At 37.3% G+C, this 21,576-nt stretch overlaps 1 protein-coding gene across 2 annotated transcripts in view; it reads right to left on the reverse strand.

The window, feature by feature from the left end:
• LOC115231335 (NADPH oxidase 1) overlaps positions 1-21,576 on the reverse strand; it is a 72,410-nt gene that overhangs the window by 9,134 nt on the left and 41,700 nt on the right. Inside the window, exons 15-16 of one of the 2 annotated variants that reach the window (XM_036500040.1) lie at positions 18,653-18,777; positions 16,284-16,426 (exon numbers count right to left, since the gene is read on the reverse strand). In XM_036500040.1, the coding sequence (XP_036355933.1) occupies positions 16,291-16,426; positions 18,653-18,777 (261 nt within the window). In that variant the 3' untranslated portion in view covers positions 16,284-16,290. Of the gene's footprint in view, positions 1-14,305; positions 16,427-18,652; positions 18,778-21,576 lie in introns of those variants that run through there. The other variant, XM_029801382.2, reaches the window with a different exon arrangement.

Here is a 21,576-nt window from a genome sequence, read left to right on the forward strand (position 1 = left end):
CGTCATCGGTATTGTTATGGCTGTTGGCGCTATTGTTGTAGAAGACTATTATTATGAAAATAAGAAAAATCAAAACCGATAGTGAAAGATATTTGCAATATTTTTTTAACTACAACACTGTCGTACACACACACAAACACACAAATACATATATATACATATATATATATACACACATATATATATATACTTTATTTCACGTTGCTCCAGTTCACTCAGCTGTAGAAATGAGTTGCGACGTCACAGGTGCCAAGCTGTATCGACCTTGGATAACACTGGTGGCGTGGAGAGGGGAGGCCGGTATGCATGGGCGACTACTGGTCTTCCATAAAAAAAAACAACCTTGCCCAGACTTGTGCCTCAGAGGGTAACTCTCTAGGTGCAAACCCATGGTCACTCATGACCGAAGGGGGTCTTTACCCCTTTTATATATAATATACCGGAGTAAACACATAAATGCGAAACAAGGTGGGAAAAAGAGTACTCAAATACCAGAGGTATTTAAAAGCAGCAGAAATTTAGCAAAAGCTGTTACTCAGAGTTTCACGTTCCCGTTCGTCGGACAGTTTTGTTAAAAAAAAGGGGAACGTGAAACTCCGAGTAACAGCTTTTGTTAAATTTCTACTGCTTTTAAATAAAGTATATATATAAGCACTCTCAGACAGACAGACATACAGACAGACAGGAAGGCAGACAGACAGGAAGGCAGACAGACAGACAGGTAGGTAGGTAGGTAGGTAGGTAGGTAGGTAGGTAGGTATGCAGGTAGTTAGGTAGATAGATAGATAGATAGATAGATAGATAGATAGATAGATAGATAGATAGATAGATAGATAGATAGATAGATAGATAGATAGATAGATAACCGGTTTTCCTCTGGGGCCAGATATGTAAAAAATATGTGCGTTGAATTCAAATCATTTTTATTTTTGGGGAATATCTCTAGACTGGGTTGAACAACTCTTTTGGATAGAAAAAAAAACGAATGGATGCTCGTAGGACTCGAACCCACATCTCCTGTGTGTGATTCGGGATATTCCAAATAAGAATTACTCCCGTTCTCTCGAAAGTTTACAAATTCTTATGACGTCAGCTACATATAATTCTCGCTGATAAGAATAAAGTTTCTAAAATGGATGCAGCCATCAGAAGGGTTTCTTTGATACAGTGCTAGGCCTCCTGTTATGACTACAGCAGATGCGGGTTCGTGTTCAGCGAGCTTCCTTCGATTTTTCTTTCTGTCCAATATTTACATGCTATTATTTATAGCTTTATGTCTGTGCTTCAAGATATTTCTCTCTTGACATTAAATTATTTAATTTATTGCAAGTGTTTTTGTTTTGTTTTTTTTGTGGGTGGGGTGATGCTTTTTGGATATAATTTTATTTACATATATTCTCATTGCAACGTAGATAAATGCCTAAAGTTGAATTTTCCCATATTTTTATATTATATGACGCTGTATTTATTGAGAATGCTAATTTTGTGATTTAAGAACACACCATGTATTTTGCTTTACATATTTTCTTGCAATCTCCAACTGATACGCAATGCACAAAACGAAAACAATTCTATCAGAAATGTTTTATTCAACAAAGAGCTCAAGGGTGGTCGACATTTCTTTCTCTGTGGTTCTATATTCCGATAAAACGAAACACGTGATCATGCCACATGGTGTCGACCGTAAGAGAAGTTCAATCATAACAACTGTAAAATAATATCCTTGTTAAGATATACTCTTTACTCTTTTACTTGTTTCAGTCATTTGACTGTGGCCATGCTGGAGCACCGCCTCTAGTCGAGTAAATCGCCCCCAGGACTTGTAAGCCTAGTACTTATTCTATCGGTCTCTTTTGCCGAAACGCTAAGTTACGGGGACATACACACACCAGCATCGGTTGTCAAGCGATGTTGGGGAGACAAACACAGACACACAAACACACACACAAACACACACAACACACACACACACCACACACACACACACACACAACACACACCACACATATATATATATATATTATATATATATATATATACATATATACGACGGACTTCTTTCAGTTTCCATCTACCAAATCCACTCAGAGGGCTTTGGTCGGCCCAAGGCTATAGTAGAAGACACTTGCCCAAGATACCACGCAGTAGGACTGAACCCGGAACCATGTGGCTCGTAAGTAAGCTACTTACCACACAGCCACTCCTACGCCTATGATGATCATAAAGAAAGAGAACAAGGCTTGTTGATAGTCATAAAGACTGTGGCACTTGAAAGGAACTGAGATAGAATATCTGATGGGATGAAGAGAAGATGTGACGGGGAAACATCTCCATTTTCGAAACCATTCATAATGGTGCATAAACGTTTTTACAGCTGTTGTTGCGCCATTAGAAAATATTGGTACATATTGGTGCATCCAACACATAAGGTGGGGGTGGAGGCGCAATGGCCCAGTGGTTAGGGCAGCGGACTCGCGGTCATAGGATCGCGGTTTCGATTCCCAGACCGGGCGTTGTGAGTGTTTATTGAGCGAAAACACCTAAAAAGCTCCACGTGGCTCCGGCAGGGGATGGTGGTGATCCCTGCTGTACTCTTTCACCACAACTTTCTCTCACTCTTACTTCCTGTTTCTGTTGTACCTGTATTTTCAAAGGGCCGGCTTTGTCACTCTCTGTGTCACGCTGAACATCCCCGAGAACTACGTTAAGAGTACACGTGTCTGTGGAGTGCTCAGCCACTTACACGTTAATTTCACGAGCAGGCTGTTCAGTTGATTCGGATCAACCGGAACCCTCGTCGTCGTAACCGACGGAGTGCTTCCATCCACATAAGGGGGTCCTACTTTCACGTGCTGGTTGTAAGAAGAGACCCCGGTTGACTGACGTGAATTGATAAACTCTGATGGATAGTTTGGTAGGTTCGTTAACATCAGCTGCTGGATATGGATAATACTCTCTGTATTTGGTTGACAAATGTTGACTGGTGTGTGTGCATTTGTAGTCTGGACAATATCATTGTTGGAAGCTAAGATGCTTCGTTCAGAGACCCACTCATGATTCCCATAATTCTGTAAGAGGCTAGGACATTTCTTGAGATGTTTTGATAACTGCTCCACAATCTTTTCAAAGGTGGAGTATTATGATATTTCCACTAACAGTGTCAACTTGTAGCTGATCATTGGCCCAAATTGAAGAACACTTTTGCAAACTGGGCTACTGAGGCATCTCTATAAGTGCAGCTCTCAATTATATATATATATATATATATATATATATATAGTGACGTATTTTTGCCATGTCAATATGGCTAACCCCTAAGGGTGGATGCTACTGTAGTTTTTAGCCCCAGGAGGACACACTCCTCTCTGGCCATAGACACTCCTATCTGTGTCCTGTCAGTATTTGCAAAGGGAAGTCATCCTTCCCGTCTTCAACTTATGATACACACGGACCCGAGTTTCGAGGTATTGACCTCTCGTCAGCGTGTGACAATCATAGTTGTCGCCGAGAATTAGATTTCCTTCACAAATACTTATACTTTTTCCAGCGCCCACTGTCGCTGATATTGAAAAAGTGAAATCAAACAATGATAAATATCAAAGTGAGTTATATACAGTAGCGGTAACACATCGTGACGTATTTTTGCCATTTCAATATGGCTAACCCCTAAGGGTGGATGCTACTGTATATATATATATATATATATATATATATATATTATATATTATATGTAAATATATATATATATATATGTATGTATGTATGTTATATATAATATATGTGTGTATGTATATATATATATATATATATATATATTACGGCGAGCTTCTTTCAGTTTCCGTCTACCAAATCCACTCACAAGGCTTTGGTCATCTCGAGCTGTAGTTGAGGACACTTCCCCAAGGTGCAACACATTGGGTACTAAACTCGTAACCATATAGTTGAGAAACAGGCTTATTATTTCTTTATTGCCCACAGGGGGCTAAACATAGAGGGGAAAAACAAGGACAGACAAAGGGATTAAGTCGATTACATCGACCGCAGTGGGTAACTGGTACTTAGTTTACCGACCTCGTATTTTCTTTCTCGTCTGCAAAGATAGCTTTCTTTGAAGCATGATGCTAATTCTTCAGCAGAGGTATCACTGGAATGACTGACAGAGTTGCCTAAAACAGAGAAAGCCTCCTGTAACACAACGGGTAAGAATAGGGTTAATTCTTAATTCTTGCGTTACCTCTTAGATATAATTAGTGCTATTATATATAATCTTATGTGTGTACCTCGAGAAGTTCAACGAACATCTTTTTACATATTCGACCCCCAAGGAAACACCGGTTATTTCTGCCGGCGTTTGAGTAGTATCCATCCATCCATTCTATCTATCTGTCTATCTATCTATCTATCAATCTATCTGTTTATCTATCTGTCTATCTATCTGTCTGTCCGTCTGTCTATGTATCTATCTGTCTATCTGTCTATCTATCTATCTGTCTATCTGTCAGTCTATCTATCTATCTGTCTATATGTATGTCTGTCTATCTGTCTATCTTTCTATCTGTCTGTCTGTCTGTCTGTCTGTCTGTCTATCTATCTATCTATCTGTCTGTCTGTGTGTCTGTCTATCTATCTGTCTGTCTGTCTGTCTATCTTATTATTATTATTATTATTGTTGTTGTTGTTATTGTTATTATTATTATTATTATTATTATTATTATTGTTGTTGTTATTGTTATTATTATTATTATTATATTATTATTATTTTTTTATTATTATTATTAATTATCATCATCATCATCATAATTATTATTATTTATATTATATATAGTTATTCTATTTTTCATCTCTTACTTTTTACTTGTTTCAGACTGTGGCCATGCTGGGGCACCACCCGGAAGAATTTTGGTGGAATGAATCAACCATAGTACTTATTTTAAGCCCGGTTCTTATTCTCTCAAAACTCTTTTGCCGAACTGTTATGTTACAAGGGACGTAAACACAACAACACCGGTTGTCAAGCAGTAGTGTGTGTGTGTGCGTGCGGGCGTGTGTATGTGTGTGGAGGGGGTCTGTGTTTACAAAATCCACTCACAAGGCCGAGGCTATTGTAGATGCCCCTCCCCCCAGGGGTCACGCGGTGGAGTCACGTAGTTTGGAAAGCGAACTCCTTACCACGCAGCCACGCCTGCGTCTATTTCCCCAGAATTATATTTACTGAGAGCATTGAACTCCAATTATTTAGACTAAATAAACATCAACAATAGCACGGTTCTCACTTCATAAAGTCTTACAGATGCCATGTGAACTGCTTCTTTGCCACGTTTGACTAACTTTTTTTTTTTAAATTGCTTGTACGCAAGGGAGATAACTTTTTACGCAGTCTAAAAACTGGGTTATTTCCCTTAGACCGTTTATTATTTATAATTATCTACGAATTAATTGCAGCATGGAAGGTGTTTATAAGCCATTAAAGAAACACACAAAAACCGTTAGATTCACTTCAACATTTAATTTAATTTGTCAAAATATTTTCGTCGCTTTGAGACCCCAAAATGCAGCACGGAACTTAGTGAAGAGGTTGTGGTCTCAAAGCGACGAAAATATTTTGACAAATTAAACTTAAATGTTGAAGTGAATCTAACGGTTTTTTGTGTGTTTCTTAAATGGCTTATAAACACCTTCCACGCTGCAATTGTCTTCGTTCCAGCACACGATCTCAGATCATGTCACTTGCTATGCAAGTACATCTCCGTAATATATACAAATCATAAATTCGTTTTTTTTTTTTCCACTGTGAATATTGGTTTTATTGGATATACACAGATTTTTTTTCTTAAATACAGATATATATGTATATAATAAACATTTACGCATAAAGTAATATCAGCATACAAACACACACACACACATATACTTTTTGTTAATGGTAACAGCAACAACAAACTTCCCGTTTCCAGCTCAGTTCTTGACGGCTAACATCGCTACAAATTGATTGTCACTTCCTAAACGAAGTTATTTCCTGTCTTTGCTTCTTAAGATTCAGTTATTTGCTGCTCCATTGGAGGAAAATCGAATTTTTTAAAATATATAATCTTTAATTAAATAATATATTCAACAGAAAGCGTTTTCAAGGGAAGTAACTTTGTAATTCTATGCAAATGTTTTAAAATTTCTACTTCCAATCCAACGTTTCAGGCGCAATACAGACCTTAAAAGCCATCAGATCTGGTCAGTTTCTTTTACCAAGTAGGGAACATAAACAGACCAACACTGATTATCAAATGGTGGAGGTACACACATATACACATGCACACACACATATATATATATATATGTATGTATGTATGTATGTATACATACATACATACATACATACATACATACATACATACATACACACATACACACATATATATATATATTATATGTATGTATTATGTTTACATCCCATAACTCAGTAGTTTGGCAAAAGAGACTAGTAGAATAAGTACTAAACTTACAAAGAATAAGTCCTGGGGTCAATTTATTTGACTAAAATACCCTTTAAGGGGGTGCTCCAGCATGGCCGCAATCAAATGACTGAAACAAGTAAAAGAATAAAAGAAAAGAATTTGCACATAAAACATACCATTGGTTTATTTAAGTTATTTCCCTTTGTCTAATTTTGTATATTTTTGATCTTTAGTTATAATGTACAGATAGTAACACCTTTTATTTAGAGCAGTAGTTCTCAACAAGGGTCCCTTTGACCTCTGCGGGTCCGTATAAGATTGGGCGGCGGGGAAGGAGACACACAAGCAAAATAGTAAGTTGGGGATCCACAGTAGTGTATTAAGGGTCCATGAACATCTTTTGCTTTAGATGTACTTATTAGAAGAGACAGGTTTCTTTCTCCGACATTTTACAGAGTTCAACCTACAGAAATGAATGTCTGAAAAGCAAAGAAGTTTCTATAAAATTAGTTTTTAAACATCGAATGGCTTTGTGGCGTCGACCAGAATGAAATCGGAATGAAAGGGGGTCTATAGGTAAAAGAATTGTTGAGAACCACTGCTTTAGAGAGAGAAAGAAAGTACAAGAGAGAGAGAAAGAAAATACAAGAGAGAGAGAGAGACAGAAAAATGAAGTACAAGGAGAGAAAGAAATGAAGTACAAGAAAGAGAGAGACAGAGAAAAGGGAAGTACAAGAAGGTGAGGGAGAAAGGAAGTACAAGAAAGAGGGAGAGAGAAAGGAAGTACAATAGAGAGAGAGAAAGGAAGTACAAGAAAGAGGGAGAGAGAAAGGAAGTGCAATAGAGAGAGGGAAAGGAAGTACAATAGAGAGAGAGAAAGGAAGTACAAGAAAGAGAGACAGAGAAAAAGGAAGTACAAGAAGGTGAGGGAGAAAGGAAGTACAAGAAAGAGGGAGAGAGAAAGGAAGTGCAATAGAGAGAGAGAAAGGAAGTACAAGAAAGAGAGAGAGAGAGAGAAAGGAAGTACAAGAAAGAGAGAGAGAAAGGAAGTACAAGAGAGAGAGAGAGAAAGGAAGTACAAGAGAGAGAGAGAGAGAGAAAAAGCCAGAAAAACAAAAACAGTTGATATTAAATGATCTTGAAATGTTAAGATCAGTTTTAATTGCAATTGCTTAACGCCAATTAACATATTTGTTCATTAGTTTTCCTTGTTTGTTGATGACATCATGAACATGGACTCATGTTTCCTACACAATAAAAATTACCTGGATTTTATAAACGTTACTAATTTGTTATATCCTCTTATTTCTGGCTCTCTCTGTCAGCTATGACACCAGGTGTTCCAGTTGGTTCGATCAATGGAACAGCCGACTCATAGACACACACGTCCACCTTTAATGTAGATTCTCAAAGAGATTCAGCATGACACAGAAGGTGAAAAGGCTGGCCCCTTTGGAGTTAGAAGTACAACTCATTCTTGATAGTAGAGTTGACTGGAGCAACATGAAGTAAAGTGTCTTGCTCAAGGATACAACACACCACTGGGAATCAAACTGATGATCTTACAATTGTGAGCCGAATACTCTAAACCCTAAACCACACACCTTCACATCATCCGGATTCATAAAGAAACTTTAAAGTCTATAATAATAATAATCATCATCATCATCGTTTAACGTCCGCTTTCCATGCTAGCAGGGGGTTGGACGGTTCAACTGGGGTCTGAGAAGTCAGGAGGCTGCACCAGGCCCAGTCTGATCTGGCAGTGTTTCTACAGCTGGATGCCCTTCCTAACGCCAACCACTCCGTGAGTGTAGTGGGTGCTTTTTATGTGCCACCGACACATGTGCCAGACGAGGCTGGCGAACGGCCACGCTCGGATGGTGTTTTTTTATGTGCCACCAACACAGGTGCCAGATGAGGCTGGCGAACGGCAATGCTCGGATGGTGTTTTTTTTTTTTTAGGTGCACCACAACTTGTCAGACAGTGCATATAAAATATATGCAGTAATGTACAAATGTCTGGAAAGCGAATAATGTATGAGTCAGATACATGCTTGTGTGTGTATGGAGGGGAAGAAATCAGGTGTAGTGTTGGCGAATCTCAGAAAGCATGGAAGTTTTGAAGGATGCAGTGCTCCGACAACTAACAACTGATGCCGGCAGTTTGTTCCATGCTTCAGCAACTCTTAGCGTGTTTCCAAAAGTCATGGGAGCTGTGTTGTTTTCTGAGTTTGTAAACATGTCCACGGGTGTTAGACGGGTGGAGTTTGAAAAGGTGCTCAGAGTTATTGTTTTTAAGATGGTTGATAATTTTATGGGTGTCTGCCAAGTCAGCTGCCAGACGTCGGAGTTTCAATGTGTCCATGCCCAGGGAAGTAATATTGCCACAGTTTGACAAACTGAGCTCAGTGAAGCATTTTTGCAAGGTCCACACACACACACACACACACACGCACAGCACAGCACATATATACATGCATAAGCAAATACACTTACAGCACTAATAATGTCATATATTAATTATTTATTGGCTAAGCAGCATACTTTAGCTGCTGGACAGGTACTGTAAGACAATACCTGGCTTGTACATACACTCTTGCTCTCCAGACACTCATGTTTTCTATTAAGCTTGACCAACAAACCATCTTTTTGCTAAAAACACCCAAAAGCTCATTTTATCATCCCTGGACTCAGCATAAGCCATTGAGTATGATCTCACTTAGATATATGCAAGAGGGGGTGCTGTAAAGTAAAGAAAATGCTCCTGAAAATTTAACATTTCCAACATTCTGCCAAAGATGGCCAACTCCTGCCCCAAAGGTGTATTTTTTATTCTTTTACTTTCTTTTACTCATTTCAGTCATGTGGCTGTGGCCATGCTGAAGCACAACCATTTAAATTTAAATTCCATCTTTAGTTGCTTCCACTTCTTGTGGTAAAGTACAGTACCCTCTTTGTCCTATACTTTTCTCAGCTCAGTTAATTATCATAGCCCCTGAAACTTTATTTTTCCTACGACTCCACTCTTTTAACAAACAATGCTTTTTACAGGCAATAAAATAGTTGCATTTCAAACAAGCTCAAGGAATATAAAAGCTGAAAAGCAAGAGTCTCTCTACAGATCAGACCTGAGATGTGCTTGATGCCACCATAACAGACAAAGCATAGAATGGCCAGCTTGGATGTTGTCATGGAAAACCTTGTGGTGATAACACTTATCACCTTCCTTGCCTAGTTCTTTGGTGCCTTTGTCACATCCCAGGCATGATGGATGAATTGGAAGAATACGGGAGAAAAACAAACAAAAGAATAACAAAAAATAACAGCTATATAAAAAGAAAAATTAAATAAATTACCAAAACCAAAACCAAATTTTATTAAATTTTTGATATTTTTTTTAAATACTTTAAAATTTTTTGTTCCATTTCAACTCAAATACAAATAATTGTTTTTAAAATCATTTAATTTTTTCTCCTCATTTCCTAAATTTGGCTACGATAAATTTTCCCTACTCAACTCCATTATTACATTTTACAGTATTTTCATATCTTTTTGAACATTTTTTTTTTAATTATTCATAATTTTGGATAATAAATCTTGTCAAATTAAATAATTATTTTATTTTGATTATAAAGTCAAAATTTAGTTTAAATGAAAAATAATTTTTGATACTTTTGGGGCAATCAATGCATCTTATACACACTAAATCTTTAAAACAAATTATAAAATAGTTGTTATTTGATACAGTTTTGTTGGGGCTTTTTATTGTTTCTCCTTTGTCACATGGATTGAGACTTTTACAATAGAGATAATATAACAAACTAGCAGAGACACCTGATGTTGCTCAGGATTAAAATGGCATAGTTTGTATGCATACGAGGGGCGTTCAATAAGTAATGCCCTTGACCCACTTCCCATAGCAGTAGAGCAACGAAACTTGGCACAGTTATTAGTCTTTTTCTACATAGGAACCACCCAGAGTTATGCATTTCTCCCATCGTTTGATGCAGCTCTGGAGACGGTTTTTGTAGAAGACCCCAGCTTGGTCCTCCAACCACGACGTGACTTCAGAAATCAAGGCTGCATCATCTGGGAAACGCTTTCCTTTCAAAAACAACTTCATGGCTGGGAAGAGGTGAAAATCAGAGGGTGCAAGGTCAGGAGAGTATGGGGGGATGGGGGAGGAGTTCATAACCGCACACCTCATATATTACAGTTATGTTGAAACAGGTGATCCAGGAAAATGCAGCATTGATCACAAAGCATCTGTGGAGCTAATTCGACAAAGCAACTTTGTCATTCATCCTTTTAGAATATTCCAGGCCTCAACCAGTCATGGAAAATCAGTGGGAGTATGTGATTTTTCAACACACCAAAAAGTTCTCAGTGGTTATACTCTCCTTTGTGGCAGTCAGCACTGCATCTAACACGACCCGTCATCTGAAGTTTTGACACCTCTTTCAGGTTTGTTGTCCTGCATCACTCATAAAGTAAATTCGGAAGAACTGTGGTTGTTCATTTGTGGGTAACAGGGAACCAATGTGGTGATAGACTTGCCCTTGAACTTTGGACAGCGGCGTAAATCTTTGTTCAACTACCTCCTTAGATCATAGCTTCCCAAAGTGGGCAATTTCAACTTACAAGTGGGCGATGGGCAAATTTCTGGAAAATGGTGAGCGATTTGAGATTTTGGTGGGCAATATGAGCATTTTGTGGGTGACAAAGAATTTTTAGAAATCAAGTCTGCAATTACTTATATCTAGGCATTCCTATAATAAGGATGTACTTTTATCCATTTGTCTACTCGCATGAGACATTCCTTTGTATTGAAAAAGCGACTTGTTTATCAATTGAATATTTTTGCCATGCAGGTCATTGAGATGGTTGTCATGTGTGCTAAAAATAGCAGCCAAATAGGCTCAATTTTTTGTGGGGAGCATAATCGTATGAAGCCCCACGTGTAGAATACAAATTAGCAAAAATTTTCTGAAGACTCCAAAAAATAAAAAAGTTATGAGGGATTATGAGTCGTGCGTAATTCTATGGTTTGATATCAAAACACAAATGCTATTTTCATGATTTTGACAAAATGTGCAGTCATTCACAAAGTGACAGCTTTGAAATCATGTTTCTTGACTGGATGAAAATGATCAAACTTTAAACCTCTAAAACTTTTTTTAAAACATTTTTCCAGTAAAAGCTGAATAACTCCAGCAATTTAGCTTGGAAAAGTACATTAATGTGCCAAATTTTAGAATTTTCAATAAACTTTAATTTTTGAAATGCTGGCAGCCAAACTAGATCTGTATTTGCTCCAGATGTATCATCTGACTCTGCTCTATCGACTTCTCTTTGGGAACACCATACGGCCTTTCTGACGCCGTCTGTAGAAATTTGTTTCCAAATTTTCCCTTTACTCATGCCTCCAGTCAAGAAAATTTGTCAACAGTACAGTAGTGATTATTTATCCATTTGGATTTATTCCCTCTCCTCAGAATGTGCTATCTTTGCCATCAAACATTGACCAACGAAGCAATGAAGCCTTCACTCTTGAAGTATCACTTTGATGCAAAGCATTCTGACAAGAAAAACAAGCCGTTATCATACTTTTTGCAACTGAGTGCCTCTTTCAATAAGCAAACTCAAGCATGCAACCTCAGGAAACTAGTAAACAGGTGAATGACGGGTTGATTGCATCATACAAGATTGCATGACTCATTGCTAAGTCTGAGAAGTCTCACACAATTGGAGAAACATTACTAAATTATTTCGCCTGGTTATCAAAGAGGTTTTGTCAACCATTATGCACAAAACACCCGATAACATTATGAAGATCCCACTTATGAAGAAGATCCCAGAAAAACGGACGATGATCCGGTTCTTGACTGAAGATAAAAGGCTTCGAATGACCCGTCCGTGTTTTTTGTATCATCTATTTGGATGTTTTGCGTTCTTGTCCCATTTTGTATTTTTTATATATATATATAGCAGCGTATGTACACTTTGTTCTCTTATATATATATATATATATATATATTGGTAAAAACGGTAAGATAACAAAAGAAAGAAAGAGACCTTAATATTATGTAAGTAGAGGAAATTTATCTGTAAAATAATATGTGACAATTATTCAATAGCCAAGATAAAGACAAAGACGGGTGTGTAAACAACAAACAGATGTATTAGTTTAATATATGTATGTAATACATATCTGATATATTTTTATATCACGTGATCACGTGACCGACTAGGCTATCAGATGTTGCTACACATCGCTGGTCACAATGCGCTTCGCATTGTTGTAGCTTTCAAATGACACCACCCCGCTGGCTAAGTGAGCAGGCCTACAGAAGAATGAGTGAGAGAAAGTTGTGGCGAAAGAGTACAGCAGGGATCGCCACCACCCCCTGCCAGAGCCTCGTGGAGCTTTAGGTGTTTCCACTCAATAGACACTCACAATGCCCGGTCTGGGAATCGAAACCGCGATCCTACAACCGCAAGTCCGCTGCCCTAACCACTGGGCCATTGCGCCTCCACATATTTATATATATATATATATATATATATATGTGAAATAGAAAGATGAATAATCTTGTTGCAGATTAATCAAAAGTTTAACCGATACCTTGGTAGCAAAAATCACAGCAGAAGACAGCACGGTTGGAGGTACAACCATATGGTGTTGCAACCGTGCGTTGGTGCGGATAATTGAATTTTAATATTATTAGTGAATTGAAGAAATGGAGTTGAACGAAGATTGAACAGAAATCGTTTTATTTCATTCTACACGTGTTTCGAAAGGCACAATTTACCAAATTCCGATTGAATAATGAGACCATATTGTGTCTTTCTCTTCAGGAAGAAATAGGAAATCCGTTGGAAAAACAGAACAGAGGCGGAGCAAAACAAATCGAACTAGGCTCCTAAGAGCCCATGGCCAAACTGAAGAGAAAGACACAATATGGTCTCATTATTCAATCGGAATTTGGTAAATTGTGCCTTTCGAAACACGTGTAGAATGAATAAAACGATTTCTGTTCAATCTTCGTTCAACTCCATTTCTTCAATTCACTAATAATATATATATATATATATATATATATATATATATATATATATATTTATATATATATTTATATATATATATATATATATATATATATATACACACACACACACACCCACACACATTTATATATTCAGTTAATTAAGAATATTAAGAGCACCATCCGAGCCTGATCGTTGCTAGAGCAGCTAACTGGCTTCCATGCCGGTGGCACGTAAAAGGGCAAAATTCGAGTGTAATCGTTACCAGCGTCGCCTTACTAGCACTTGTGCCCGTGCTAGTAGGGTGCTAAGAGCACCATCCGAGTGTGATCATTGCCAGAGCATCCAACTAGCTTCCGTGCCAGTGGGACATAAAAGGCACCATTCAAGTGTGATCATTACCAACGTTGCCTTACTGGCACCTGTGTCGGTGGCGTGTGTAAAAAGATTCGAGCAAGGTCGTTGCCAGTACTGCCTGACTGGCCCCCTGTGCCGGTGGCACGTAAAAAGCACCCACTACACTCTCGGAGTGGTTGGCGTTAGGAAGGGCATCCAGCTGTAGAAACTCTGCCTGATCAAGATTGGAGCCTGGTGCAGCCATCTGGTTCGCCAGCCCTTAGTCAAAATCGTCCAACCCATGCTAGTATGGAAAGCGGACGTTAAATGATGATGATGATGATGATGATTATCACATTTTTTCTGCTAATCCACTCTTTTTACAGGAATCTCGTTTTGCAACCAAAAAATGGCTGCTTTTGACACAAAACACAAAATGTATACAAGATGAAATAAAAATTGAACTTTTAAAATGTTGAGACTTTAGTAAAAAGGTAACGAGAATTTATTGACAGAAAGTAATTTATATAAATACCTTGGATAAACCAAGACAAAGGAGGAAAATGCCAATAAGGCTGCAGTAAATGAATTAAATGATGCCAGTCTGGAAGCAGTAGAGTAAATGAGACGACTAGTTTTGTATCAAAGGAGTCTGACCATTTTCACATTCTTGAGAAACACCTGAAGAACACCACAGGTGTTGGGGGTGGAATTTAATTAATATTTTAAGGTTGGTTGGAGTGGGGAGTGGGAACAACTGTGCTGATGCATTCCATATTTCTGTGGGGTGGGTATCATTATTCTAAAAGTCAGGGAAGGGTTTTATTTCATCTACTGGTTCAACGGGCATCAATGCATGCATAATAATAATAATTGTTATTCTGATTGCTGAGTGAGGGATTGAATTTTAAAAAATGAAATTTTTGAAAAAAATGATCTTTCAGAAAGTTGGCTGTTATTTCAAGCATATCAAGCATCCATACACATAGAAATGAGCAATTGAATTTAAAAACATGTAGAATGTCGGTATGGGGGTGAGGTGGGTATGCTGAAAGCTAGGAAGCGGGGTAAAAATAATTGAAATTTTGAAAATAAATTTATTTTTCAGATCTCCAAGTTTTTCCTATGTGGAATTAAAAAAAAAATTGGAAAAAGGGAAAACAGAAATTTTGGGGGAAGGGGTCATGTTTGAAGTTTTGAATGGCTGAAAATTGTCATCAGGTTGAAAACACAGGATACCAAAGAAACATTGGGGAAAAAAATGAAATAAAAGTGGTTAGAGGGCACAATATGTCCCCCAATTTCTTCCACTTTTCAACTATCCCTAATTGCTGAGACAAACAAGCACTACTTTGCTTGGGTACCACTGTTTATGTATAAGTGGATGAGAGGTTACATACATGTGTGTATACGCACTCACAGTTACATCTATATACATAGGTGTAACTACAGTTTAGTACCCCAGAGATCACCCTCAATTTTAACCATCTTTTGCCTCATAGCTTTTTTCATACAGTACCAAATTTAGTACAGTTTTCAGTATTGGTTTCCTGCCCTATTGATTGTTCAGAAAAGCTTAATTATACTAATTGTTTTTTCTAAAATAATAGATTTATGATGATTTAAATACGAATTTAAGCTAGTTTCCATTTCTGATTTGACCACTTTTTGCCCTATAAACTTATGTAAGATTCTTCTCCTTTAGCTCTTTGAGGAAAGCTTTGAGGAAAATTATCCCTTAAAACAGTGGTTCCCAAACTTTTTCAGGTTGCTGCCCCCTTGGTTCTAAGGCCACATTCCTGGTGCCCCCACCACTATCACAGACATAGACCATTTTCTGTAGCTAATTCAAAACAACAGTATTTCACAAATAAAACTTTATCTAGTTCACCCTTTATTTTGTTTTGTTTGGTTTTTTTTACATCCATTGCTCCATCTTCGTCATCCCATTATTCTTCAAAGCCCCCAGTGGGGCAGTACCACCAACTTTGGGAACCACTGCCTTAAAATAACAGATACAACAACTTAAAGACAATATCAGGTGTTACTACCTTTCCCTATTTGACTACATTTTTCCTTGTAAGGTTTTGGGTTTTTTCTGCTTCACCATGATGTGGTTAACAGATCTTGGTTTCTCTCACTGAGCTCTTTTATTCAAGTGCAATTAAAATAAATCAGAAATAAAGAAACTTTACTGCTTAGAAATTACATCTATATGTTATACACCCAGGTTTTGAACACAAATTTTATCATAACCTTTTTTTTAATGTGGCCAATTTTCTATTATAATATTTCAATGAATTTAACTGCATTCAGTTTGGTCCAGAACTGGATTAGCTAGAGGGGACAGAAGCTGTGGTGGAAAATAAAGGTTGACCTTCACCAACTACTAAATGTGAATGAGATATATATACACATGCATGTGCGTGCACGCACAAACAACACAGATGACGAATTAGAAACTTTCTTTGTTGAAAAAGAACTGAGTCCTCATGCCTTTGTCAGTTATGGAATCAGAGTGGGTGTTGCACATTTCACAGAGGGTTTTCGACAGTTGTGATGGACCACAGTAAAATACACCGATACTTTTCCTGAGAAAAGAGAAAAAAATATTTTTAGCTTCACCACATGTGTATTGGACACAAAGACATTATACACACACACACACACACACACACACACACACACACACACACACACACACACACATTCATTATGGGCGTGACGTAAAATAGACAAAGTAAAGAGCTACATTTCACTCCAATAGGTAGTAAGGCGGCGAGTTGGCAGAATTGTTAGCACGTCGGGTGAAATGCTTGGCGGTATTTCTGGGTTCAAATTCCGCCGAAGTCGACTTTGCCTTTCATCCTTTCAGGGTCGATAAATAAAGTACCAGTTTCGCACTGGGGTCGATATAATTGACTTAATCCCTTTGTCTGTCCTTGTTTGTCCCCTCTATGTTTAGCCCCTTGTGGGCAATAAAGAAATATATAGGTAGTAAGTACATTATATAATGAACAACCGTATTGTTTTGGTATATTTCAGCACTCAACACTCTCATATGAGTAAACTCAAGCAACATTGAAATAATAGAGTTACCTGTACTACAAGAAGTGTTCATTAAAGGTTTCCCCTGACCTACTTCCCAAAGAGTGGGATAAACGAAACTTGGCATAATTATTAGTCCTTCTCTACATGGCCACCACCTATGGTAGCACATTTCTCCAATCACTTTATGCAGCTGTGAAGACCTCGTCTTTAGAAGTCGGTAGGTTGCATCTGGAGCCAAGACTTTACCTCAGAAATAAGTTCATCATCATCCAAAAAGTGTTTCTCCTTCAAAGAGGCAGAAGTCAGACAGTGCAAGATCAGGAGAGTAAGGGGGATGAGGAAGGATTTCATAGCTGCAGGAGTGTGCTTTCATCTGGGCAACATGCACATTTTGAACTGGGGCAGTGTCATGGAGCAGGCAAACTTCTTTGGTCAGCATGCCATGCCCCTCTGTTTTGATGGTGTCCCGCAATTTCTGCAGCAGAGAAGCATAATATGCCCTGTCAATTGTGGTACCCTTTGCCAGAAAATCCATCATCACTACTCCATGCTGGTCCCAAAAGACTGTGAGCATCACCTTGCTTGCTGAGGGTTGGACATGAACCTTCTTTGGAGGTGATGAGTTATCATGCTTCCATTGCTTCAACTGGACCTTAGTCTCAGTACCATATGATGGATCCACGTTTCATCCTGTGTGATAAGTCTGCTGAAAAAGTCCTCGTTTTCTTGGCACATTGCCAAAAGAGCCTGGGAGCAATTGACTTGCTCTTGCTTCTGAAAAAGTGTGAGCATCCTGGGAATCCATCATACAAACAACGTCTGCATGTGCAAATGGTTGAGAATGATTTTTTTCCAAGGACCCTACACTTATCTTCACTTCTTGGGATAGTTGCCAAATAGTTATGCGGTGATCCTCCAAACTGGCAGCTTCCATTTTATGGATAATGTCTTCATCAATGGTGGAATGTGGTCATCCAGGAATAGGAGCAGTTTCCACTGGTATCCAACCACACTTGAACTGGTGATGCTTGACTATGTCGTATGATGCTGCATCATCATCATCACCATAAACTTCTTTCTTCTCATCGAAAGTCTCTTTTAGTGTACGACCTTTCAAGTATAAGAACTTGATCACTGATCTGCATTCACCTGCCTCCATTATAACACCTTAGTCCACCTCAGCTGTAAAAGACAAGCGAATACTCGTAAAAAGCTGCAATTTACAATGTGACATGTAGAAACATGTACGATTTACACCTGTACAAGTTGCATTACCTGCAATAACCAGAAGTAGGTCAGGGAAAATGTTTAATGAACACCCCTTGCGTAGACAGTTCTGATTTCGATGTTTTACCTGCACACTAACTTCATTAACAACAACAACAACAAAAACAAATCAAATATGATTATTCATCAGGTAAACCCTTTCAAGCTAAAACCAGTTATTTGAATGGATATTTTCACATCCATTATTTTTATGCTTGTGATTCTGAGACGGTTTATTTTGGTGAAACAATTGTTTTAACAACTAGATGCCACTATTAATGTGACATACGGCTTCAACATATTTTTGGTTTTGTTAGGAAAATTACAGAAAACTTTTCTTCGTTAGGGAACAATATTAATTAGCAAATGCTTCATTTGCAGTAAATCACTTCTTTTTTTTTTTTTTTTGTATTTGAGGGAACGTGTCAAAGAAAAGTCAGGTAATATAAACAATTTGGATTCTGAACTAATTAAATTTGAAGTTATTTTTTGTGACTTACCCTAAATGAGCGTCTTTTATCTCTTTGAAGATATTTGACCATCTTGGTCTCCCAAAGTGGGTTTTTTCTCGAAGTCTTGTTATTGGATCAATATTATCACCAAAATGTAATGCTATGTTTCCAATCTAAACAAAATAAATGATTTATACCGACATTCAAAATTCAATTTTATGTATATTCAATTTCATTCTACACCACAAAACTTTTTACCGTCATCCAACCTAATCAACTACCGAAATTAGGTGCTAGTTTTAGTTCAAAGTTCATGTTTATTTATCTGATCATTTTAGTTTTTTAGTCTGGTACCATAAAAGCTACTGAAGCTTAAACTATTTGAATATTTCATTAATGGTTACTAAACAAAATAATGTATCTTTTGTTTTTGAAATTTTTCCTTCCCTTGCAAGTTATTTGAACATTGAATACATTGGCAGCTCTAGTCAACATGTTAACTGCTTAGCAAGCTACAAGTTCTTTGTAAGATGATATAAATAATATGAAAAACTACATGCAATAGAAAAACATTCACAGGAAATAATTATTTTCAGATACTGATGATGATAATAATAATAATAATAATAATAATAATAATAATAATAATAATAATAATAATAGTGTAAATATATTTAAATACAACCACATATGCAGAGAAAAATTTCCTTAAACATAATTACTTTACTCCAATAAGGAAACCCTCAATGTGATTGTCAGCCCTGCTAGAAACTGCAGTCAGTTCTCTGAAACATACCATATCAGCTTAAAAAGAAGGTCACACTGAATAAAGTCTAAAAGCGATGATGATATTGTCATAGCTGAAATACCTTTCATTGTACATGTTCCTGAATAAGAACAAGTCTGGGCCTAAACAAACAATGTCGTTTTTATTTCATATAAATACTTGGCTAAAGCTGAGTTCTGAAAACCTATTAACTCTGGAGGCTGTAACTGAACACTGTTTCGTGTGTAGATATAAGACGATAAAAAATATATTTTATTCAACTCAATATCTTTTATGTTTTACTTGTTTTAGTCATTCGACTGCGGTCATGCTGGAGCACTGCCTTTAAGGGTTTTAATTGAACAAATTGATCTCGAGAGTTTTTTGTTTTTTTTGAGCTTGGTACTTATTCTATTGGTCTCTCTTGCCAAACTGCTAAGTTAAAAGGATGTAAACACACCAACACCAGCTGTCAAGCAGTAGTGGAGGACAAATACAGACACAAACACATGCACACATACATATATACACACGTACATACATACATACATGCATACATGCATACATACATACATACATATATACATACACACGTACATACATACATACATACATACATACATGCATACATACATACATACATACATACATACGTACGTACATACATACATACATACATATATACATACATATATACATACATACATACATATATACATACATACGTACATACATACACATATATATACATACATACATATACACATATATACATACATACATACATTCATACATATACACAGACACACATGCATACATATATACATACATACATACATGCATACATACATATATATACATACATACATACATACCCACATACGTACACACATACATGCATACATACATACATATATATATACATACATTCATACATACATACATACATACATACATACATACATACATACATACATACATACATACATACATACATACATACATACATACATACATACATACATACATACATACATACATATTATTTTATCTGGGGAGAGTCATTCTCTTTTAGTGCCTCATTACTTAACACACTCACTGGCTCAATTTCCACTCATTTACTTATTTAATTTTTTCTGAAGTTTTTGTTGGGCCTTGCAACCTCTTCAGTGGTCATTGAGTCAACAACTATTGAAGAGGTTGCAAAACACAATAAATATTTAGAAAAAAAATTAAGTAAATGAGTGGAAATTGAACCAGTGAGTGTGTTAGGTAATAAGGTACTAAAAGAAAATGTCTCTCCCCAGATACAATAGAATATGCTTCAACATACGAATTCTCAAAGAATCTTGCAAGCCAAATACAAAAACGGCTTCTTTCAGTTTCCATCTACCAAATCCAGTCCCAAGGCTTTAGTCAACCCAAGGTTATAGTAGAAGACACTTGCCCAAGGTACCATGCAGTGGGACTGAACCTGGAACCATGTGGTTGGGAAGCAAGTTTCTTACCACACAGCCACATAAATATCTAAAAAGAATCAGCTTAAAAACTTGAGAAATTTCTTGTTTCCACAAATTACACCTACCCATGGTGTCCATTTATATGAGGTGATATCAAAAAGTTCCTGGACAAGTCATGTTTAATAAACAATAACTTATTTACCTAAGTTTTAACACCATCTGCTTTGAAATAGTCCCCTTGAGCAGCAATACACTGGTCCCGCATTCCTGCCACTTTTGGAATCTGGCCAGGAAGTCATTTTCTGTGAGTTGAAGACCTTCTGTGATTGCTCTGGATCTTAACAACAGAGTTAAATCGGTGAGCTCTGAGCTGCATTTTCATCTTGGGGAGGAGATGGAAGTCCATAGGTGTTAAATTTGGCAACCGAGGCAGGTGCGGAAGTGGTACCATGTTGTTTTTGGTGAGAAATTAACAAGTGAAGAGAGCTTGGTTACAGGGTGTTTTGTTGTTGTGAAGAATCCAATTCTTTGTGCTCCACAGATCTGGTTGTTTTCAGATGCTTCAAAACGTCATAGTAGAACACTCAATCGATGGTCTGGCCCTGGGGAATGAATTCTCAATGTGCATCGTCACATATGTCTACTGGCATCGGCCATGTACGGATGGTGCTTTTTAGGTGCCACCAGCACAGGTGCCAGGGTAGGCTGGCAATGGCCACGATCGGAACCAAAAGGAACAAAACATT

This window comes from Octopus sinensis, unplaced genomic scaffold (genome assembly GCF_006345805.1).
Source record: "Octopus sinensis unplaced genomic scaffold, ASM634580v1 Contig18261_ERROPOS534453, whole genome shotgun sequence".
In the NCBI taxonomy this organism is placed as follows: Eukaryota; Metazoa; Mollusca; class Cephalopoda; order Octopoda; family Octopodidae; genus Octopus; species Octopus sinensis.